Here is a 23389-nt window from a genome sequence, read left to right on the forward strand (position 1 = left end):
CAGGAACGCTGTGCTCCAAGTAGTCCTATTACCTCTGCACCAGCGCTGGGGGAGCACATATCCCTTTATACCACGGAAAAAAAAAAATAAAGGCAGACAGCAATAATGCAAAACCTAATATACAGCTGACACCAGATTTTCCAGGAAAGTCAGCTCCCACTTTAACTTCAACACAAATCAAAATGACTGGTTGTCTGGTGGGGTTTTTTTTTGGGGGGTGGTGGTGGTTTTGTTCGTTTGGTTTTTTAAGACTTGGTTGGTGGCCAAAGGAGCTGCACTGAGGGACCTGCCCTAAGCAGGAGTGCTGGAAATCATCCTGCTATATGCACAGCATTGCAGGCTGATCACAAGCAGGATACCCTGTGAACTGGAAAGCAAGAAGCCTCCCCAATTTCTTGTCATTACCTGGTATTCTATATTTAGTTCACTTTCTGGGTAGTCTGCATAGGAATACTCTCCATTGCCTGCAAATGCAGTCATCCTGGGAACAGCAGGGCCCAGGGGGGCTGGATTTTGGTGACTTTCACTCATTTCTGTTCCCTCCCAGAGTCAAACTCAGATTATGACACATTTCCTTTTGGGCAGACACTGTTTAGGGTCTCTCCTTTCCCCCCCACTGCCTCCCGTCACTCGGTCGGTAGCAGCCTATGTTTGGGACCTCTGCCTGGCTCCATGCCGAGGTGAAGCTGATTAATGAATTTAAGCATTATTAGAGGGTGGGGGCTCAAAAAGCGCAATCATGGAAGTCTCACTTTTTCAAGAAAGAGCTGGGAAGAGCAACCAGTCCTGGCTGTGAGCATGGCTAAGCCAAAAGAGTAGCAGGAGCCTTAGACTTTCTTTACAAGGAAGCATACATCACTGTATTCATTTCCTTATTTTCTTGACAGAGTCAATGGCACAGCTTATTGGGCCATCTGGAAAGCACATTGTGTTCTTGGTAGAGTGCACAGACAATTCAGGGGAGCTCAGACGTACTCACTTGCTTGGTATCGAACTTCTTGCTGCTTACCAGCTTGTACCACCTGCCTCGCAGCTTGGCTGGGTGAATGGCTTGTTCCAAGGCTTGGTTTCATGATGGGCTGAACTCTCCCGCTGGCATTAAAAAGGAGCTGCAAGAGCTTAGACCCTCTCAAGATCAGGTAGAGCCAAATATTTCAACAACATCAAAATCCAAGACTTGTCCATTAGAATGTATTTATTTGAAAATATATGAAAATGCCTGGCTAACATTTCACAGTGAATGGTCAAGCTTGGTCCCTCCCCACAGTCCATCCTTGCTTAGTGGAGCGTCCTCCCTTTCCAAACAGCGGTGGGATGAGACTCCTTCGCTCATTCAATGGCTTCCATGACTTCCATCACGAGAGTTCGTGGGCCTGTCATGATGAGGCTGCTGATGGTCTGATAGTCCAGATGCAAAACATACATACCATTCACTGAGAAAACAAACTGGCACACCTGCAAGGAGAGGAAGGGCAGGTTACCTTCAGCTCATGTCTTCGTGGCAACTTCTGCCCGTGACTGGCTAGAGCCAGAGGCTGCAATGCAAATAACTCGCTACAAAACCCTGCAAACCCTAAAGCGTTACCACTCCATAAGCTCCACTAATAATCACTGTGCTACGATCACTATATCATAAAAAAGGGACCAAAGGGATTTAGACTGTGAGCTAACAGAGAAAAGACAGACTCATTTATGAAAAGTGGTTCATTTCACAGATGGAAATGAGGCACAATATTAACATCTACCAATTTGGTAGCAAATGAGATTAGGTAAGGAGAAATTAACTGGGCTCTTGAGTAAATGAAACAAATTCATCCATCCCCTTCCAATCCTGCCTGAAGCAAACAAGGAGTCACACTCTGCCTCTGAAGAATCCCATTATTTCAAATACCCAAGTGACTTTAGACTTATATCAGCTTGTAGAAATTACTCCCTCGCTGCTGGGGTTTTTATACGGAACTGTGAAACTCAACATTTCTTTCATTCACGCCTAAAACTCTACACACAAAACCCGTACATGCCTGGGTCTAAAATGAGTTTCAAAACCTCAGTTCATTTCACCTGAGCTGGAAATACTGGAAATTACTTGATGAATCAAATCAAGGCATCAGTCTAAGGTTATTAAGCTTTCATGTACATGGAAAATAGTTCCACGCAGAACTACATTGTTAATAGCAGAGAAACACAGAAGGCGTTACATCTCAGGAGCTGTGAGAGCAGGTCACTCAGGATAAAGCTATACTCCTTCCCTGCTTCACTGGGGTTATGTACAGTTACTGGAGCTGAACTGGGAATTCTCTGCTTTGTTTTTAGCAGCTCAAACAGTTTTGACAGCTCCAAAGTCTACCACAGGGAGACAGCTTAGTTTTGACAGAGTTCTTTCAGCTTTAGCTGCCCACAGCCCCTGTGCTGCCCTGGCAAAAGGCAAATCCACCACCGCGCAGCCACACACAGTGCACTTTGCCTGGACTGATCTCCGCTGCAGGAGGTGGGATTGTCACAGAGGATGTGTTCAGCCCAAAAAGCTCAAACAGGACATAAGTCCTGCCTCCTATTAAGTCACCACGAGTAAGAAGTACCTTCATCCCTGCAGCAGCAGCGGGTCCTCCTGGGTCCACTGCCTGGATGTGGCAAGGTCTTCCTCCTCGAACAACAAACCCCCAGCCCACCGCATCCCCCACAATCTACAAGCAGAACAAAAAGGGCTTTAAAAACCAAGGAATGGGCCAGATAGAGGAGATGCAACAGTTCCTAGTGAGATGGAAAGCTCTGCTCGTGATCCTAATCTGTCATGGGTGGGAGAGAGAGGGCTGTGCACCAAGTGAGATGCAGAACCACAGATTAATTGCTCTCTGCAAAGCTGCTTTCTGATTAATATTCCCTGCCAGCAAGTGCAGAAGAGTGAAGCACAGGCAGGATGAAGTTGAAGTGCAAGGCATGCACCAAAAGCATGTTGAGAACATTTCCAGAGCACGCACACGGTGCCTTTTCCTTGGCACAGGAGAGCATTTCCAGGGTGGAAGTAGCCACTCTTAATTTTTTCCCCACTCTGATCTCAGTCTGTCAGAGCAGTTTGCGGTAATACTGTGGCCATCTGATGTGACTAAAAGGGAAAAAGAATTCCCAAAGGACTTTGCACGTTATCCATATAAATAAATAACAGCAACTGCACAGCTAAGCAGAAGGAAATGAGCCATGAAAGGCCCAGGCTGGCAGAGTTGAAGGGCAGGGCAAGAGCGTTCAGGAGGAGAATGAACGGCACGTCCTCATACATGCCACACTAATCACCAGCTTTATTTTTCTTGCTCCTTCCCACCAATTTCTACAGCACAGTTAATTTGGGAACCTGATCCACAGCTCCTCTGTAACCCCACTTGTGTCAAACCAGTACGGCAAGACAGTCCTCACGCTTCCTAAACTGGCCACTGTGAGATTCCCCCTTTCAAAGGCGGGCAGGAAAGGGCTGAGAAGTTTTACACTAAAATAAACAAGCGTGATAGGATCCACAGGGCAGGAACTGTCTCGCAACGTTCACACCCAGCACCTACCAGCCTTGCCTTGACTGGTCATGCAGCTTTAGAAATAATTAGAAAAGCAAAAGCCCAAAGCTCAGGTTGTCTGCAGCATCTTGGAAATTTTGCAGTGTGTTTATTTTGTCCGTGAAAAAAGCCCATCATAAGAAAGGCAAGAGTGGCCCTTGGATGCTCCCCGTTCCGTGCTGCTCCACCAGGTGCTGATGGACCATATCAACATACCTGATCTGCAGCAGGAACCTGAAAGATGCATAAAGCTGTGCATAAAGGTGATAGCTGTGTGACAGAGGGTCTGTGTCAAAGTCTCAACTGTCACAAGACTTGACTGATTCTACAGTTTGTATGGAGTTTTTCTGTCCAGGAAACATTCTCTTTCCTGATCTACCCCTTTAACACACATTAAACTAAAGCAGAGGCTGCGCACATTTCCACCCACAAGAATATCTGCAGACATTGACCCACTGAGACTCACCAAGAAAGAGCCGTGATGATGTGACACACAACCAAAATTTCAACATACAGAGGTCAGCGCAGCAGACAGAAAGCTATCAAAGAGCAGTCAGAGAGCTCACTGCTGTGGGGTTAGCAATACCATTCGCTATGGTCACTTACAGTTAGCGTTTTCTTGATGTAGGGGGCCCCAGGGGACAGGAGCTCTTCATTGGTGACGGGTCTCTCTAACACTAGAGCAGAAGGTGACAGATCCTATCAGAATCAAGGGTTTCATACAGTAAAGTGCACAACGAGGCAGCCTGGGGATTACCATGGGCTGGGGAACAGATGTTAGAACCAGCCGCGGTTACTGCACACAGAAACCTTTGCATTCCTCTCAATGTTTTTCAAAACACTTGCACAACTTGCACAAATCAAGACTCAGAGGTGAGGCTGACCCTCTCCTCTTGTAAGTCCCCAAGCTGACAGCGGATGGGTTTGGACCTGAGGCTTGAGCTAGCCCATGCCCTGAAGGAATAGATGCATCCTGTGCAACGACAGGGCAATGCGGAAGCCCAGACCTGATTTAGGGTTGCACTCAGCCACAGGAGGGAATACCAAAGTAGGAGTAGTGCTGAAGTAGGGGTTGGAGTTTCCAGTGAGGGAAGTGATGCTGCTCCTTCGAACCGCTGAGACAATTTTGATCTCCTTGTTGGTCTGGACTGAAAGAGGGAGAAACAACAGTTACCCAAGGAAGGAACAGACTAGTTTAAAATAACAAACCTCCCCCACCAGCCTGACCCGTATCTGAAAGGTAAGCGTGCACTGAAGATGGCATGTGAGCTTAGAAAGAATAAAACTAGCTTCAAAGAAAAATCAAAAGCCGATGGTAAGTTGAGTTATTTTCCTGGGATGGGGAGCTGTGATAGAGACTGCCACTGCATCGTGACATCCACCACAAACCAGTGGGATGGGTGGTCACTTCATGGGATGCCTGGAGGAACACCCTCCACTCTGCTGGAGCAACACCCTCAGCTCTAGGATACTCTGGTAATGTAATCCTTGCTTTCACACCCCTCCACAAACACATCCACGGTTACCAGAGAGAAAGCTGGTGTTGCCTGGGTCTGGGTTGAGCTTGCGAAGACAGAAGGGACTGTCCGGGCTCTCGGAGAGCGCGCAAGAGGAGTTCTCGTTGAGTAACTCCGTGAGACGACGTCTCCGTCGAAAGTTGATCCAGAATTGGTAGAGGATGTCACTGTCAAAGAAGTGATGCCTATTGGAAACTAGGAGAGAACAGGAGAGGAGGGAGAGGGTGAGGGGGTGTGAAAAATATATAGCGAATATACTGAGGGACCCAGATGAATTGCTTTTAATGCCTCTGTGTTCTACTGCAGTTTTTCTGACTGTTTGAGAATGCTGCCTGCAGGGAAGGAGGAAGAGCAGGGCCACCTCCCCAAGAGATGTCATCTCCCAGGGGTGCACCACCAAGTCACAGCCCTCCACCTGCCCCTGTCCCAAGACACTCAGAGGACTCCCTGCCTTCTGGATTGAAAGTTTAATTCCTGCAGATGGTTATGATCGCCAGCCAAGCGGAGCTGAACAATACATCCTCACAACCCAGCCCTCCAAACCCAGGGGTGGATCCCAGTCCTGCAGCCGGAGGCTTTGAAGAACTGAAGAGCAATAGCTCAGATTTCAACTCAAAGCCTTTATGGGTAGCGGAAGATTGCTCCAATTTCAAAGGTCACCAGCTCCAAACATAGAACTAAAAGGCCCCATTGCCATCTCCAAGTGGGCACTTGACCAGCACTTGTTGCATGACATGAATGGGGATTTGTTCCTAGCACAGCCTTGACAACTACGCTTATCTCTTGCTTTCCATCCCAGCTCCAGCCGGAACCTCACTCACCATGCTGAATGATCCCATGCTCCAGCAGCGCCCGTCCCAGCTCCACCGCTTCCTTTCGGTTCTCCGCTTCTCCCTCCTGAACGAGCCAGTCAATCATCTCGCAGCCCAGGAAAGTCCTCTGGTACTTCACAGAGTTCTCCTCTCTCACCTTCAGAATTGACTCTTCCACGCTTACCAGCCTGGCACAGAGGTGGGACAAGGCTCCCGTGATGCTGTATAGCCCTGCCGTCTGACGCGGGCTGCAGCCAGCCAAAGCAAGGCCAAGAGAAGCGAGCAAAACGTTACAGCCAAAACATTGCTGCCTGGGAGCAATGGGAAGGGAGGGAGAAATGCAGAGCTGCAGTCAGGCAGCTCTATAACTCCTCATCACAGCAGAGGAAGAAGCTTCAGCGGAATCAGTTCAGCTGCGACCTCAGCTCAAGACCGAAGGGGAAAGCCAAGCAAGCAACTGAATGCACGGGACAAACGGCCGATAGTCCAAATTGATGGAGAAGGTGCGTTTCAGGAAACACATATTCAGTTTGCAGCATATGCGAGAGCTAAATCCAGTGCCTCCACGAGAGGGTGCAGCGGGCTCAGCCATGAGATGCGCTGGATGCTCTCCCCGGTCCCACGGCCACTGCTGCCAAGCAAAAGCAAAGCACAAGGGAGGCACGTCTGCCAGAGGGTCACGGAGACAGCCGAAATCGCCGCCCACCTGGCTGAAGGACTTCTCCCTCAGTGCCAGTTTGTGAATCTGATTGCCAGGGTTTGAGGATGGAGAAGATGTGAAGAAGCTGTTAAAGGTAATGGGTCCAGAGGGTGGTCTGTGGTTGAACCCAGTCTAACAAAATGACTCGTGAGGTGCCTGGGAAGATGGCTTGGATTTAGAAACAGAAACAATCAACACAAAGAAAACTGAACACTGGAGATGGAGGGAGTTTTCTTTACTGTCTGAGAATTAGATTTTCTATTACAAATTTTGCAGATAGGCTAAGCAAGATGCAGGGATCCAGGCCCATGAGGGCCCTGAAGATCCTATACCCTGCTGATTCTGGTAGGACATAAGTCCTAATAGTGCTGGTGGAAGCAGCTCACCCAGGGAGGCCGGGGGAGTGCTGGGAATGGCCACTGGACGTGCCCGTCCCGGGAGCACTCAGACTGCAGACTGGACCCTAGCACTTCCCTGTACCAGACCCCAGAACCTGCACTTGGGTTGGAGCCCTTGAAAGCATCCACGAGTTCAGGGTACAGCTCCTGTCCCAGCCCCAAAGAGGCCGGTTGTCCTCTGGCTGCGACAGGGCTCAGGAAACAGCATTTCCCAACGCTACAGCACAGGGTACAGAGAAGGAAGAGAAAAGCCAGCTGTAGCTGTGGCTCCCAGCTGTAGAGCATCATCAGCAAGCACAGCCAGCACTCCCAACGCCCCTTGCTGAGAGTTATTTTGCAGGGAAAGGACTCACGTACTTCTCATAAAGACTCTGCCCTCTCATGAACACCTTCACGTCCTTATTGAGCGGGAAGGTCCCGTCATCCTTACGGAAGCGGTACAGCAGCTTGGCATCCTTGTAGTCCGAGTGCTCGTCGCAGACTGAAAGGAGTTCAGAGCAGGGATGTCAGTGCTGCAGGCGTCTGTCAGTCTGTAAGGGACAGACAGAGCTGCACGGAGCACAGATTCAGCAGGGTGTCATCTCCACGTTAAAAGCTATGGGGGCTGCGTGCGATGTCCTTCTCTACGCCCCTCGTACCATGGAGCAACCAGCATCTGAGCCTTCGGTCCCCAAACTAGGTGCTTACGAATGCCTGCAGCCCATGCTGGTGGGAGAGGTCAGGCCCGCTGAACAGACCTTGGGAAAGCTCGAGTTTGAGTCTACATTTGGATTCAGACACTAAAATGTTCATTAGAACAAACTGGGAAGTTTTTTGGTTTGTTTTTTTTTGTTGGTTTTTGGGGTTTTGGTTTTTTTTTTTTTTTAATTAAAAGTTGATGTTTTGGTTTAGACTATGAGAAGACAAACAGAATTGTCTCAATCAGCTTTTTTTAGAAAGCTACTGCCACATGTAAGTAAACTTGGAGGACGGGAGGAAAAAACCTACACTGCATCCAAAACCCCATAAAATCACCTCTGTCCCTGTCAAAAATACTTGTAAGCTAAAATGTATAACGACACCAAGTTTTCAACACCATTTCGTGCCAGCCCTGCCCAATTCGTTTGCATGGCAAACTGATCTCAAGAGAAAAAACACTTTTCTTCAAAGCTAGGTGCATACAACTGGAATAATCAAATCTGTATGAAAAGCCTCAGTTTCATCGCGGGGATGAGCACACAATCTGTAAATGCATGGCTGTTAAGTGCATGCAACATTTAGCAGGTAAATATTTGGGATACAGCTGTGAGATAAGCTTGCCTGCAACAGATTCCTAGACTACGCATCAAAAAAAAAAAAAAGAAAGAGCCCCAAAATCACAGTCCAGCTCTTAAATCAGTCAGCCTGCCTTTCTTCAGGTCCACCCGTCTGAAGCAAGAAGGAGAAACTTCAGCAGTAAAAAAAAAAAAAAAAATTAAAAAAAAAAACCCACCACACCACACAGAGTAAAGAATATGCCCAGAAAACAAAGAAAATTAGTCAAAGGGGAAAAAAAAAAACCACAAAGATTTCCTCGCTAAAGTGACATAATCCACTAGAGTGGAATTCAACAGACGTAAGATATTTCTTGTGAAAATTTTAACACTTGTTCATTCATCTGAGCGGACTGGCAAAACTTCGTTCCCCTTTTGGTGAGCAGCTCAACGCTAAAAACCGTCAGATTATCTGGAGTTCATCATTCCTCCTGAGCAGTTGTCTTGGTGTGAAATCAGGATGCTAAAGCCCATGACTCATCAAGCAAGAAGACCGGTCAAGAAAGTTGTTTTAAAAGATGAAAGTTTGCATCTTAACAACTCCAAGGAGCAACAATTCAGATGTCATTGCAACCGGGAACTGAACATAAAACCTTACAGGACTGTGCCCAAAGCATTTTTGCTATTTGCAGACCAATTCCAACGTGTTTCCAGCATGTAATAGAATAACAGCTCAAACCACATCAGACCGTTAAGAGGCAGCACAGACAACGATCTTCGTGAGATAATTATCGTCTTCTGGATCACAGCGGAGAAGAGGGCAAACAGTTTGGACAGCCAATTGCGAAGCACTCAGCACAGCGCTGCGGTTAGCAGGCAGCCCTGTTTCCACAGGACTAAGGAAAATTAATTGTCGTAAGGCAAGTTGGAAAGTCAACTTCTGTGTCCTGCCAGAAATTATCACAGAAGCAGGAGGGACGCGTCCGTGATAAGCAATCAAAACAGCACCGGTACCCAGTACTGCACAGGTTTAATTAACTAATGGATTTCTTTGAAACTGTAAGCTGGAGAGATGGAAAAATAATCAGGTTTAAGTATTAATGGTTAACTGAGAACTCACTGCTTCAGCTTTACGCTTTTGTGATAAAGCACAGCAGCAGTTTATTTTTATTCAAGGCAGCTTGATGTAAAGGGCATTAACCTCAAGCAAGTAGCAGATGGCAACAGAGAGTGTTTGCATTGCAGTGGTCCAAGGCAGCTATGTCTGGACCCTAGAGAAGAGGGGGGAAGAGAGGGCTGAATTTGGTATGGTGGTCGCCTGCTTCTGCCTCCCCAGCTTCATCCTCTTGTGACAAACTGCCACCCAACTCCAGGTTACCATAGCTCATGTCCCGAAGGCTTGGAAGCAAGAGAGCTCAGCCAAGAGTCAGCAGCTCAGCCACAACCCTTCCCACCGAGAGCGGTGGTCTCCCAGGCCTGTTTGAAAATCCAGGACTTTTGTTCCTGATTGGGCCTGAAAAATCACACGGAGAGAAACTGCTCTTTGCTAATATGAAGCAGTTGTTTCCCATTGTTATATCAGGACCAAGGGCCAGACCGTGGGGATTGCTCTGCAGCTCAGGGACAGGCACAGACCACAGTACACGACCTGAGTTAATGCAAAACTGCTGAAAGCGCCAAATAATTTTTAAAAAGAACAAAGCCTGAATACTTGGCTTGAGCACCAAGCTGCTTTTTTTCCTCCCCTTCCTTTTTCTTTCTGTTTTTATTTTGTTTTACTTTTAACAGGTTCCACGGACAAGCCTTTGAAATGGCATCACACACTCAATTTCCAAGGGAGGCATTCCTACAGGATTGCTTCAGCTCCAGGTTTACAGGTACCAGATGACTTTTCGCTTTGAGTGGTGTTGACTCCACACCCTTACTTGTCCCACCCCAGCATGGATGGGGAAACTGAGGAACGCTGGGCTCTTACAGTAAAAAAAATGAACTTTCCTGCAGATGTGAAGCATGTGCTATCATTCAGCTTCCACTTCTGCATGACACAAACATGAGCTAGACCAGCTTCTGTAAAAGTATCCACCACTGACTGCCCATGCAATTGCTGTAGGGCAACATAGGTCAGGCATTACTGAACTTGCTTTCAAACAAGAGCCACTTCAGATGCTGTTTTACCAGTGCACAGCCCAAGTCCCTTTTCTGTGGGGCAGGGAACTGGCACATCCCCCAAAACAATGCAGCTTCACACAGATCCAACCCCATCCAGCCTCGTGCCTGCCCATCATCTCCCAGCTTCGCCAGGAGCCCTCACCCATAGGAGGGTCGTGAACAGGGACCTGACCATGCTTCTGTATCCTGGGCTGAGGGACACACGTGGTGACCAGATACACAGCCACCTCCCTGGGGAGGCTCAGCAGGTAGCAGAGAAACCCACGCACCGTGATGGATGATGTAATGGTCCATTAGCTTCTGCATGAGGCGGATGCCCGTCTCTCGGTCCGGTGCTTCTTTGTGGTCAATCAGCCAGTCTGTGAGCTCCTTCGCCACGAAGCAGTTTGGGTATGTTCGGAGGTGGTAACGTCTGTCCTTAATGAGCTTCCCATCGTGGAGGCGAAGCCTAGAGAGAAAGACAGCCATTGTAGCATAGCTGGTGTTAACAGGGGAATTTGGGTCTAACAGCCCAGCGTCTGCCCAACCTGGAGAAACCGCTTATGATTTGGGACTTCTGGCAAGCACCCAGTGACTTATAAATTCAACCAAACCTCTCGGCTTTGCAAGACTGCATCGGTCAACCCTAAGGAGCCTCTCCACCATCCCCTTCTCTCCTCCTATCACTGCGCAGGTTATATAATTGCCTGCACCAGACTTAGTCTGAACCATACGTGTCTTTTTGTTCTAAACAAGCCTCTAGAAAATACACAGCAGCTAACCGAAGCTTGTGAAGAAGGGCCAAAACACAGAAAAAAAAAATAGTAGTACATATATTTGTCATCTTGGCATGATTCTGTGTCTAGTTCTCCCTCCCCAAAACCATGAAAGCGGGAACGTAGCTACCCCCAAGGCCAAAGTCTTAGTCATAGCTCAGGGTGGGAGCAGGAATGGAAGCACTCGTTTCTTCTGCATGTGTCTAAGAGATGAGTGCCAGGTGGATCCCATACACTACCTACTAATCCATGTACCCACTAATCCACAGCAACAGTGAACAACAGTCCTGACATTTTCTGGTTCAGATTGGGATAGACTGGGACAGAGTTTACCAAAACAACAACCGTCCTGTCCTGAAATGCCTGACATTATGGCTAGTCAGTGACTCCGACAGAAAGATATGTCTGGGTGAAGGTTACTCAGGTGAGTACGGCTTTGACTTTTCAAAGGACCTTAACAGCTGAGCAAGCCACAAGGCACAGAGATCTTATATGTTCAAGCCAAAGCCAACCCAACTTGGCAGGAGATCTGTCCAGGAGCCAAACTTTTGCCCTGTAGTCATGACTGTTCCCAAAATACTAACCCTGGAAAATGCCCAGTGCATGCAGCAGACTCAGAGGGGAGATATTAATTAAACATCTCCTCTGTAACTCCAGGATGTTTCTGGTTTCAAGTTATTCATTTCAATTCACAGTTTTGCCCCAGGCCAGCATGTTTTGCAAAGGCATTAATCACTGCAGCCTTTCTTTAATTAATGCCTCAAGTTCTTTTGTTCTTTTTGAAGAAGTTACGTCCAACATGCTGTGTTGTACACAACAGTTTCAGGCACCATACGAGAAGTTTTAAATATCCTAAAAATCTATCAGATAATAATGGATTATCCTATATTGTAGGATTTACAAATACTAGGGTCTCAAAAGTCTTAAGATAAAACCTTTTGTTGGATGAAGACTTAGTAATTGATTGTTGTAATTAATCCTGAGGCTGCTACAAGCCAACATAATTCTTAACAGATATTTTCAGTCCTTCCTGGTAACTAAAATACTAAACCAAAGATTCATGCAGAACCAGCTCCTGGCCTTGCCTTTGACAGGCCTCCCTCAAATACTGAAGTCTATATTCAGTATTTTACTCTCTTTACCTGGAAGGCTCATTCCCACAAGTGACCAGCAGTCATTCTGCATATGGATTTTACCTGAAGAGAACAGTCCACAGACAGCTGCCTGCTATTTTTAGAGTTTTTAGCTTTTTCATTCCTTTATTTCATGGTCCACTGTCAAAATGCAATCAGACACAGTCAGCAGCAACTGCAAACAGAGAGGCTCCCCACCCCAACATCCCTCTGCTATGGGAGAAGACAAGCAGTCATTTTTTTATATGCTTTCTTTCCTTTGTAATCAGCAAGTGGGATGCCACTTTAGAGGCATGTTTGGTAGAGATAAGAAATGTACCGAGAGTACTCTATTGCTATCAAGAGTCTTCAGGAGTCTGTAAAGACTAAATATACGCATACAAATAAATACCCACACACACACATCTTCATGCACAATAACACAGAGACCATAATCACACAAGCCCTGAAGAGAAACTGGTTGGGTGAATACTATTTCCCCTATAGGTCTTTTTTTATCACGTTTCGGGATACTGCAGAAAATGCACAAATCTTGGGGGGGGGGGGGGGAAGAAAAGAAAAAAGACTTTCAGCAAACACTAGTACTAAAACCTAGGATTAAAAAAAAAAAAAGTCAAAACTACACTTATTCTGAAACTATTATATTGGGAACAATTGCCAGGATAGGAATTAAGTGGTATTTAAGCGCCTCTAGAGCAGCAGTGCTTAGACCTTCTTTTTTTTAAGTTTGTGACAAGTTTGCCCTCTTGCCCGCAGACCCAGGGCAGCAGAAGATGCACAGCTCGAGCGTCCTTGTGGTCTTTTCACTTTCCTCTTGTTTACTGTCTCCCATCAGCTACGAGGAGACAAATTCTGTCCTTCAGACACAGAAGGACATAACACCAACTGCGTCTTCGAACAGCTCAGCTGACACCCTCTATAAACCAGTCCATGTACGATGTGGCAAAAACAAAGCCAGTGAAACCATGAGTGGTTTATAATCATGCTTCCAGATAAAAAAAATTAAGGAAGGATGTATAATGCAATATTATGAGTTTTCTAGATGCCAAAACCTACCCCATGTACATACTACTTTTTCAACGGGGGGAGAGGGGGGAAAGCAGAATAATACAAGGATAAAATGCTTGCTGGAACATGCGAATCGACTCTTATGAAACACTCCTCACTTGGCAGTCGGCGCGCTGCTTTCTCATGCATTTGCTTTGGGTAGGCTGCATTGGGTAACCAAATTGTTTCTTTGTCAAGGTCACTAAAAAGACATCATTATTCATCCTGTGTAACCTTGTTGAAAGGGAGATCCGCAGCACTGTAAATAGAAGAGGGGAAAAAAAAAACCAAAACAAAACACAAACTTCTAGGGAATCAAGAGTTTAAGTCACTTCAGCTGTTACAAGCGCAGCTCCTCCGGCAGGCCAGCATTTTCCCAGCAGCGTTACAGATGTCCACTGCTGGAGAGCAACCCAAGGAGCTCCTCTCTTGGTTACTTCTGCCTGTTCACATTTCACGCAATTTCAGAACAGAGTCTGAATCAGGGGCTTACGCCGAAGCAAAGGGCTTTCTTGTATTGGAAAAGTTGCTACTTTTACTGTATGGTAGTTGCACAGCCAGAGCGGTCCCTAAAGCGATAGCTATTCTGCACCAAGAACTCGCACGCGCCTGCACGGAGTGGGAATGTCTCCCTGGGGCGCTCTCCATCACCCCCTACCCACGTAAACAGACCTTGAGCACCTCAAATGCCAAGGCGGATCTTTCAAGGATATTAACTCCAGTTCACGTTCCCAGTTAAGTACAAACGAATGGCCCTGGAAAGATGCGTCACCCAAAGGATCTTTTCTGTTCCTGTCTTTACAGGAGAAAAAAAAAAAAAAACAACAACGCACATAAAACAACACCCAACCAACCAAACAAAAAACTGAGCAAACAACTAAGTGCTCAGTAAAAGGCGGCAACAGCCACAACTGCGTATCTGCAAAATAGCTGCTGGAGAGGCACATTCAGGCAAAAGGACTGCTGCACACAGGCTCAGCAAAACCCAGTTTGCTGCACTCCCAGTCTGCAAAAGCACCAGTACATCCCGGGGGAGAGGGGAGAGCTTTGCACGCCCGTGGCAGCCCAAAGTGGCACAGAGATGTTTTATTTCCCTACTTGTGTTTAAACGTATGTATAGGAAAAGAGGACTTAAATCTCAAAAAGAAATCCCGGCAAGCACAAGTCTACTTCCCAGTCCTCACTTCCACCAGTGCTGAAAATTTAATAATAGGCTTTTTAAAGTCATTCTGATCATGTAGTCTCGCCTTCTGAACAACGTTCACCTGGTGACCGCCACATCAAGCGGTGTCCCACGATTCCTCCAGAAAGACGTCCCCACTTCAAGAGATCCAAGTTCAGCAGAGAACCACCAAACCTCCTGTAGACCCAAGATTTTTGGGCCAGGAATACAAATTTTGGCATGTTCAGCTACACACCTTTAAGTGAGCCAAATTCCCAGAGCATCAAAGTATGAGCATGTTATTTAACAGCGTCTCAATTTGAGCATCCGAATAAAACACTCAGCACCTTTGAAAATTTTGGACAGTAGCTGAAATCATAATTTTGTTCTTCATAGGAGAAAACCTTCCTTCTCCTCTCACTTTTTTCGCCCAAGACATAAATTTACCGAGTACATTTTACATTGAAGAGTGATTAATGCAGCTTAACAGAGTTATTAGAGAACAGCTGGTTCACTTGACCACGAGGAATACCCAGAAGAGAGTGCACAAGGACTTGTCTATACTTGAGAAACTCAGATTACAGCAGGGTGTGAATTCAAAACACGGTAGCTGTTCCAGAATCTCTCCCTGCAGATAAGCCATTTGTTGCAATTAGAAATGACTAATTGGGCCTCTTTTACGGAATGCCACCCAGGAACACACAATGCCCAGTAAAACTAGTGTGATTTTCATGCAAGTATATACGTCTGAAACAAAAAGACCAACAGCAGGAGATGTGAGGAACGAGCCTGAGACAGCAGCCCTTTCAAACCCAAGAACAGAATATCAGTGGAAATTATCTTCATCTTTTTGATGGGGAGAGAATCAAGACCCAAAACTCCTCTTCCCCCTCCATGGACTAGAAAGCACCATCCCCGTGGAAGCAAAGGGACCCTGGCAGACACAGAGCCCGAAGCAGAGCATCCACTCTCCCCTCGATTCCTTTAGGATCTGGTTTGTTCCCAGCCATCCCCACGAAGCATTCCCTCACCCCTTGCTTGTGCAGCTCCTTCTGGCTGGGAAACGCATCCTGACACTGACCAAACTCATCCCTCCAGCCAAACCAAACTCAGAGGGATTTGCAAACTTGCTGGGAAGCCAAAGAACTGTAAAGATGGAGCAAAGGTTTGTTTGGTTAAATACAATAGCGGGGAGGCAGGGCAGGAAGTGGAGAACAGGGAAAAACAAATGTTTGAGATTTTACGAAGATACAGCAGCGTTATTTGCTGATCGAGGATTACAGAGTCAGGGCAGACCGCGAGGCTCCTCTACATGCTTCTTTATTCCTTACCTGGGGAAAAGCAGGGGAGCACAATGCAGACATTTAGCCCTGCCCCATCTGCTGTTGCCTGAGGCATCATCCAGCCTCTCTGCCTCAGTTTCCCCATTGCTACCTATTGGACATCCAGGCCCCAGGAAGATTCATATCACTAACTCCTTACCTGCCAGGCTGCAAAATCCCCAAAATACCAGAGACAGACTCGAGCATTCAGCATGCTCTGCTCTGCATCACTCTATTCTCCTTTCAGCCAGACGAGCTGCAGGGGAAGGAGGAGCCCAGCTGCAGGGTGGTGTCCATCTCTTCACCCTCCTCCCCGGGTTTTACACCCCGTGCTGGCCAGCGGCTCCTTCCAGTCTTCCCAGACCAAAGCAGAAGGATGTGACTGCCGTGTGCCAAGCCACCAGCAAAAGGACCCACCTCTCCATCACCGTGAGCGCTGGGTACTCTGGCCTCCTCCCTTGGCATTTAGACCTGCTACTCGCAAACACAGCTGAAGAAGAGAGCAGTCCTGCCGGATGAAATCCACCTGCTCTTCTCCATGCAACAAAGAGCCTGAGCCTTTCAAGAGCAGGTCAGGGGCATGAAGCAGTCAAGGCCTCCCAAAGGCAGTTCAGGTCTGCTCCCCGAGCTGCAGTGTTTGCAAAACAGCACGTGTCTCCCAGCATCACGGTTCTAGTGTATGCCGGCCTCTGAGGTGAGAGCTCTCGCCTCTCCTCTCCACTCGTACGTGCTTCCTACCCCTCCTATCACCCCTTCCAGCAGAGAAAACCCACATCAGGTTCACCTTGGGGTAGCAAACCGAACAGGAGCAAGTAGTTCAAGACTGCAACCTTCTGCGATGGGCTTGGCCTGAAAACTCTCAGATTTTGGGAGCTCCCTAACTGGGAAACTCCAAGGCACACCAGCTGGGGGGGGGGGGGGAAGATGGGTGCCCCAAAAAGTACATATTTTGGGGGTTTTCTATTCAACTTTATCCCAGTCACACTAATGGAAAGCTATTCCCTCCCTGCACAAATCCGGCCTCCCTTCAGGCTTTTAGCATCCTTTCCAAAGGCTCAGGGTGCATTCATGCTGACAATAAGGAGTAAAGTTTCCAGACAAATGCTGGGCGGAAAAAATGAGTTGGTATTATTGGTTTTCAGAAGAGTGTGACATTTGTACTATGCCTTTACCTTGCTTATAAGAACTAGCATAGTGTGCAGTATACTAGAAGAGCTCTGTTCACAAACAGATTTATTGTATCCCCTTCTCCTCCTTACAGTCACAATTGCCAGATGGTCCAGGATCTGACATGTTCCTCCTGTCCTGCAAAAGGCACGAGGAAGCCACATCATTCCCCTTGCAGGCACACTGATCAGTTTTAAACACACCTTGATTATTTTATTTTCTCTCCGAATACCTGCCCCCCTCCTTTGGCCCAGACTATAGGACCCATTTTAAACCTCAGTCACTCCAGAGAAGTAAAATGCTGGAAATATAAATATGAATAAGCCTGCCCCGGCCACAAGATGGAAAAAGTCATAACTTTGCCTCTTGCACTGAGTTATTGAAATGAGGCAAGTCCCTCTTAGATCAGCTGCTGCTTTTCCCTATAAGAATGTTAAGCTCGTTTTCAAAGCCTTGCTTACAACATGGACTGCAAACACTGCAAAGGCAGAAAGGTTGATGCAGCCTCCACCCCCAACAGCAGCTCTCCCAGGCACTACCTAAAGAAAAGATTTAATTTCTGGAGCTAGAACAGTAATATTTGTGAAAGACAATAGACTGGAAATGTGGCTAACCATCACTACATATTTAAAATCCAGCCACTTTGGTCATTAGCTGTGTCTTCAAGATAGGGCCCTAATCCTTAGCTGGGAATTATCAATCCTTGATACAGTGCAAATAATAAAGCTAAGGCTAACAGGACTCACTGAGAATGGGCAACATAGCGACACAGAGCTAATTTTATGAATCTGATGCTAGCAAACGTGGGCTCTGCGCTCTTTATATTATTCAAGGGTATGTTTCCTATTTTCCACCCACATTTCAAAACAAAACAGAATGGCTCCAGATACAAACAAGTAAACTCTGCTCAAGAGCTAGAAAAGCCTACAGTCACATGCTTAGAAGAAAGGGGGGGGGGGGGGGGGGGTGTCTGACCCCAGACACACAAGGAACAGGTTTTCTCAGCCACACAGGTTTTCTTGCATAGGAGAATATATTCTGTCTTCATAAGAAAAAAACCTCAAAAGTTGCTCAAGAACTGGAACTACAAACCAGCAGAGGTTCCCAAAAGTGACTTTCAAGAGAGGGAAGACCCTACACGTTGGTGTGCAAAACAATTCAGGTGCATGGCACCCATGGGACGACCTCCCAAATCACCCCCAAAAGTCTGAATGCCCGCAGAGGCGGTGCTGTCCCCAGCCAGCCAGGGACCAGGAACCTTGGGGACGCTGCTCAGTGTCACTACATCAGGCTCTGGGTTTAAGGGAGGATGCAAAGGGATTAAAAAAAATCTGTCACCATCCAAAAGCACCTGCCAGTCCCCTGGCACCTGGAGGTGGAGGGCAGGAGATGTCCAGAGAGGAGCAGCAGGACAAGGTAACATGGGAAAGGACCTGGTTCACTGATGGTTTGGTGGGCAAGGGAAGCATCAGCAGATACTGGGGAGGGGGAGACACTAGCGCCTGGGGAGGAAAAGCGTTTGCTCAAGGATAAAGCTTTGAGCCTCCCGCTAGCGGCATGCAGTCCAGAGCCCCAGGAGCTAACCCTGGGCACAGCCCTGCCCCAGCCTGGAGGAGGGCCCCATCACCTCCTACCTCAGTTGCTCTCCAGCAATCATCACCTCTGCCCTGTAGTGCTGCTCCGTGGCTTTCTTCTTCAGGCTGTTGCTCAGGCTCTCCATGCCGGACTGGAGGTGGGTGGCGGTGGGGAGATGCGCCCGGGGTAGCAGGGAGCGCCGGGCGGCCCCGCACACCCCATGGGATGCGGGTCGCAAAGATGCTCGTCCCCAGCGCGGTCCCCAGCCCGGCTGGCAAGGTGCAGGTAGGCAGCCTGAAGTTGCTGGCTCCAGCTCCTCCTTCCCTCTCTGTAGTCTCTGGAGGAGGAGCCTGCTGCAATCTGATCCTGGCTTCGCTGGTGTCTCACCCGCCGTCTCCAGCCAAGCCTCAGCTGAGAGCCGGGAAGGCGGCAGGTCTGCTTTCCAGCCGGCTGGGGACAGTGTCCTTTCTGCTTGCTCTGTGTAGACGATTCCAGCAGGCTCCGGGCATACACAGGCTGTAGGATGAGTGGTTTGATTAGCAATAACATGGACAAAGCACTTCCTTCCTTATGCTGTAACTTTCCTACAAAGGGTTCAAGATGTGCTATTCCCTGATGCAAGCCATGTGGCTTGCTCCCAGCCTCTTAGAATCATAGAATAGAATAGTTTGGGTTCGAAGGGACCTCTAAAGGTCATCTAGTCCAACCCCCCTGCCCTGGGCAGGGACATCTTCAACTAGATCAGGTTGCTCAGAGCCCCGTCCAACCTGACCTTGAATGTTTCCAGGGATGGGGCATCCACCACCTCTCTGGGCAACCTGTGCCAGTGTCTCACCATCCTCAGCGTAAAAAATTTCTTCCTCATATCCTCTTCCCTAGGGGCTTTCCACCTCTCCCCAGAGCGGGCTGCATCCAACACCATGGCCAACGCTTGCTAAAAAGTGGGCTCAGAGCAGCTTGAGCCCTTCCTCGTTGCAGCAGCCATCACAGAGGTTGGATGGAGAAGCACAGGCTGTCATCAGCGAGAGCTGGCACTGATGAGTCTGGGGCTCCGCTGGTGCCAAGCTGTTTGCCTGTATGGTGCTACTAGCTACAGCCTTTAAAATCTACCTCCAGGCACTGATGATACCTACCTCAGCTACTACCAGTCATTTCCATTATTTAGGATATTTTCTGCAGGCCAGAGCTGACCTGAAAGCGATAGTGTTCAGCAAAGAAATAGGCAGAGGAACTGGGATGTGGAGATGGTTAATTATGTCCATCGTTACCATCAGAGGTATGTGCAATTATATTTCCATTAGTTAAAGTAGGAATGAAAAACACTGTCTGGCATAAAGGACCAAACCTCAGAAAAGCAAAAAAGGGAGGAAACCTACCAAAAGAGAATGTGGAGAAGATGGGGGTGAGGGAAGGGAAGGGAATTGTATCAGCTAAGGATCTGCTTCAATTTGAAGCCTAATAAAGCAGCAGTAAACTAAATGCTGTCTTTAATTAGATCATCTTTAGCAACAATTCGTCAGCCAGCAGCTAGTTAACCAGTATCCCCATCAGCACAAGCAGACCCTTCCAGGCTTACATTCCCCCTACACCATGATATCGCTAAATCAAACAAGCTCAGGTTAGTGTTTCAAGAAGCGCAGCACACAGCGGCCAGGGCCGAGGTCCAAAATCAAAAGGAGACCTGTGTGCCTCCTGCCCCGGAGAAGCAGCGAGCTGGCTCGTGGCACCACGCAGTCTTGGAACTCCTGAACAAGCTCAGTGTCCTAAAACACCGCTCGCTGCCTGTGGTTGTAGGACGGCAGGCGAATAGAGGAGGACCAGCTTTTACAAACTGTCTGCCATGCTGGCTAAGCTGGCCCTGGGCTGTCTGTGCCTCCAGCGTCTTCCTTACCTTCTGTGACCTCTCTCCCAAAAGCAAATCATCAACAACACTTTTGTCACCAAGTCGTAAGAAGTGAGATTTTAGATGGTGATAGCTGGGCTCCTGGATTCCTAAGAGGTGGATGCAAAAACATTTCAGAGGGGAAAACAGATGCCCTGCAAGCTCGTCAGAGTCCAGGCTGGGGTGCAGAGCCTGGTAACACCCAGCTGTTGATACAGTCACTGACAAATACCGCTAATTATTGCCAAGTCAGGAGGGGATTTTCATACCATGCCAGGAGAGACCCAGCTCTTGTGTCCACTGTTCTGTAGGTACCAAGGCACATCCTTGCAAGGGCTGAGTGCATGCCATGCAGCTCGTTCCTCAGGGTGCCGTCTGCAGAATCACTTTGCTGAGGGCTGTAGGTGCTGTTGATCTCTCATCTGGCAGCCCCCTTCTCCCTGCTTGGATGGCTGCGAACTTGGTTGACTTCATCTGATACCCTCTAGGTTTTCTGCCCCATAACAGAGCACTACATCAGGCTTTCACTGATTTGCACGAGTCGTTCCACCGTGTCCGTATCCTTTCTGTTGATCAGGATGCAAGCACAGGCCTTCCCGCAGAGGGTACCACTGCCCATCTGGACGGGACAAGCACCTGACACCATGAGAGATGTCAGTACTCCTGTGTAAGCATTCAGGGTGTGCATTGCCCATCTCCAGATAACCAAGTACAAGGGTTATCTGGAGGAGGAGAAGGCGGGAGATGTTTCTGCACATGCAGAGATGGGGGGCAGAGCAAGAAGGAACAGGCGACACAGGGTACAGGTACCCCTGTAGCCGGAGATACACTGGTCTTCCTCTGGCCAGCATCACCGCTGGCTCTCTGCTGATGAAGGAGCAGCAGAGGTGTAGCTAGCAGGGCTGAACAAATCTCAGTCTCAGTGCTCCTGTCCAAGTCAAACAGCCGCTGCAGCCCAGCTGCGTGGAGGGCAGCAGCGATGGGCTGCACCAACAAGGCTCCTTCTATCCAGGCTCTCCTGGAGCATACTCTCTCCCATGCCCTGCTGATCACGCCATGCCATAAATGCAGGAAAACAGGCTCCCCTTGTGTGCACAGGCAGGCTCAGCTGGCAGCTCTCAGGCTGTCTCCTGGAGTCCGCTCCGACGTCGCTGGTGCTGGTGTGTCTGTTCCAGCCTTAGCAAAAGGGTCTTTAAGGTGCTCCCAGGGCAGGCAGGGCTTGTCCCTGCCCAGCACTGCAGCATCCTTCACTCGTAACATGAACGCGTGCGGTGGGGAGAGCTCCCCCAAACCTGCCCATCCCATCACAACACAGGCAGCCGGCTCCCACACCCTGCCCGCACACAACAGGGCACCGTGTTCATCCTCAAAGCTGAAGTCCGGCTCTCATCCATCGCTCCCCAGGCCATCCATCCAACCTGCAGAGCCACCACAGACCCCGTCCTTTCTCCTAGCCCGTGGCTACTTTGGAGTTTGCCAAACAACAGCACCTGCAGGCAGCTGCTTTCCTGCACCCACTGCGTGCGCAGGGCTGCTTTCGATGGTAGAAACAATAGCACAGAGCTAAAAGCAGAATGGTCTAAGGTTAATGCCACCTCATTACCAGCATAATGGGTTGAGAGGATGCGCCTGCTGCTCTGGCCGGTCCCATGACTGTGTCCTCTCACTGTGGAGGTGCACAAGAGACCCGGGGTTCCCCCTTTGCTTTCTTTCTGGGTCTGGTATTCTTCACTTCAACTAGGGAGAAACTGCTGCTGTTTTATTCATTAGATAGTAAATGTCTTCCAATAAGAAAAAAAAAATTAAAAAAAAGACACTGTTTAAAGTGAAGCTCCAAGCCTGAGAGTGAATATTTTGCTGTTACAGTAACGAGGTAAAGGATTTCAGCCCTTGCCAGCTTCTTTCATGAAAAACACAGAAGGAAAAAAGCTTATTGCTTCCATAAAGAACCTTGTAAAATGTACCCTTTAAATTAGGCATTAATGTTTCTACTTAAGCCACAAAAACAAGGAAGAGAAGCTACTAAAAATATGTCATCTGCCCTTCTCAAGCCCTGAGAGTACTCAGTCAAGGGAGCAGAGGGAGGGCATGGCAGCCGGTGATGTCCAGGTCTGCTGAGGATGGCAGAGCCGTGCTTAGGAAGCTGCTTGCAGGGAAGATGGGCAGCCAGATGGACTAAAACTTCTCATGAGAGGACAGAGGACCACCGTAAAAATTACACCTGTTATAGAGAAGGTGACTATGGAGTAGTTGTTCTCCCAACAAGGACCAGGGCCAAGCTCATCAAATGAGTCAGCAGGCTTGAAACAAACCATAGGATTTTTTTCCCCTTCACCAGCATAAAATTAAATTGTGCAATTTATCACCACTGGATATTAAGCCTCTAAATTTAAATGGATTGAAAGAAGGGATTAGGTAAATTCATGCAGGACAGGTCTTAGTATTGAACATGGTAATCCAGATGCTTACTTCTGTCTTCACTGCTGGAAGCTGCACGAATGTGTTAGTGGGGAGGTTACTCACCGTTTCTCATCCTCTTTCCCTCGCATCTGCTACTGGTCCACTTCAGAGCAAGGATCCAGGCCTGGAGGAACTTCTGCTCTCCTCAGCCCAGCATTCTGAATGTCACCACCTTGGGTTTTTACACCGGCATTTAGGGGGAAAAGTATCCCGTCAATTCAGGAGAAGAGGGATGTTAAACCAAAACCAGGTGGCCCCGTGCTCACAGCACCCAGTTCTTACGTACCCTCAGGAGTGTCCTTCGTGGTTTTGACACCTTTCCCCCAAAGCATTTTGCATCACCGAAGGGAATACACACGGAGCAAGCTGCCGTTAACTCCGTCCTGGAGGTGACAGCATTTCAGGGCTGACATATCCCTAGATATGTCTTCCCCACTCCCCAACATGCAGGGATTAGTTAGATTTAATTAGTTATCAGCTAGATCTACAGATGAAAGGTGCTATTCATAGCATGGCTTT

The 23389-nt window shown here is 48.1% G+C and overlaps 1 protein-coding gene across 2 annotated transcripts; it reads right to left on the bottom strand.

The window, feature by feature from the left end:
* Positions 1–1177: 1177 nt before the first annotated feature.
* On the bottom strand, positions 1178–18860 carry LOC143167036 (DEP domain-containing mTOR-interacting protein-like). 2 transcript variants are annotated; one of them, XM_076352031.1, is made up of 9 exons: positions 18588–18860; positions 10637–10815; positions 7324–7447; positions 5878–6056; positions 5066–5251; positions 4547–4687; positions 4146–4216; positions 2580–2684; positions 1178–1455 (listed from the first exon to the last, which is right to left on the bottom strand). In XM_076352031.1, the coding sequence occupies exons 1-9, from the start codon at positions 18671–18673 to the stop codon at positions 1330–1332; spliced, it is 1197 nt and encodes a 398-aa protein (XP_076208146.1). In that variant the 5' UTR covers positions 18674–18860; the 3' UTR covers positions 1178–1329. The 2 variants fall into 2 exon arrangements, with proteins under 2 accessions (XP_076208146.1, XP_076208145.1); XM_076352030.1 differs by lacking the exon at positions 18588–18860 and adding an exon at positions 16204–16242.
* Positions 18861–23389: the final 4529 nt, after the last annotated feature.

This window comes from Aptenodytes patagonicus, chromosome 14 (assembly GCF_965638725.1).
Source record: "Aptenodytes patagonicus chromosome 14, bAptPat1.pri.cur, whole genome shotgun sequence".
In the NCBI taxonomy this organism is placed as follows: Eukaryota; Metazoa; Chordata; class Aves; order Sphenisciformes; family Spheniscidae; genus Aptenodytes; species Aptenodytes patagonicus.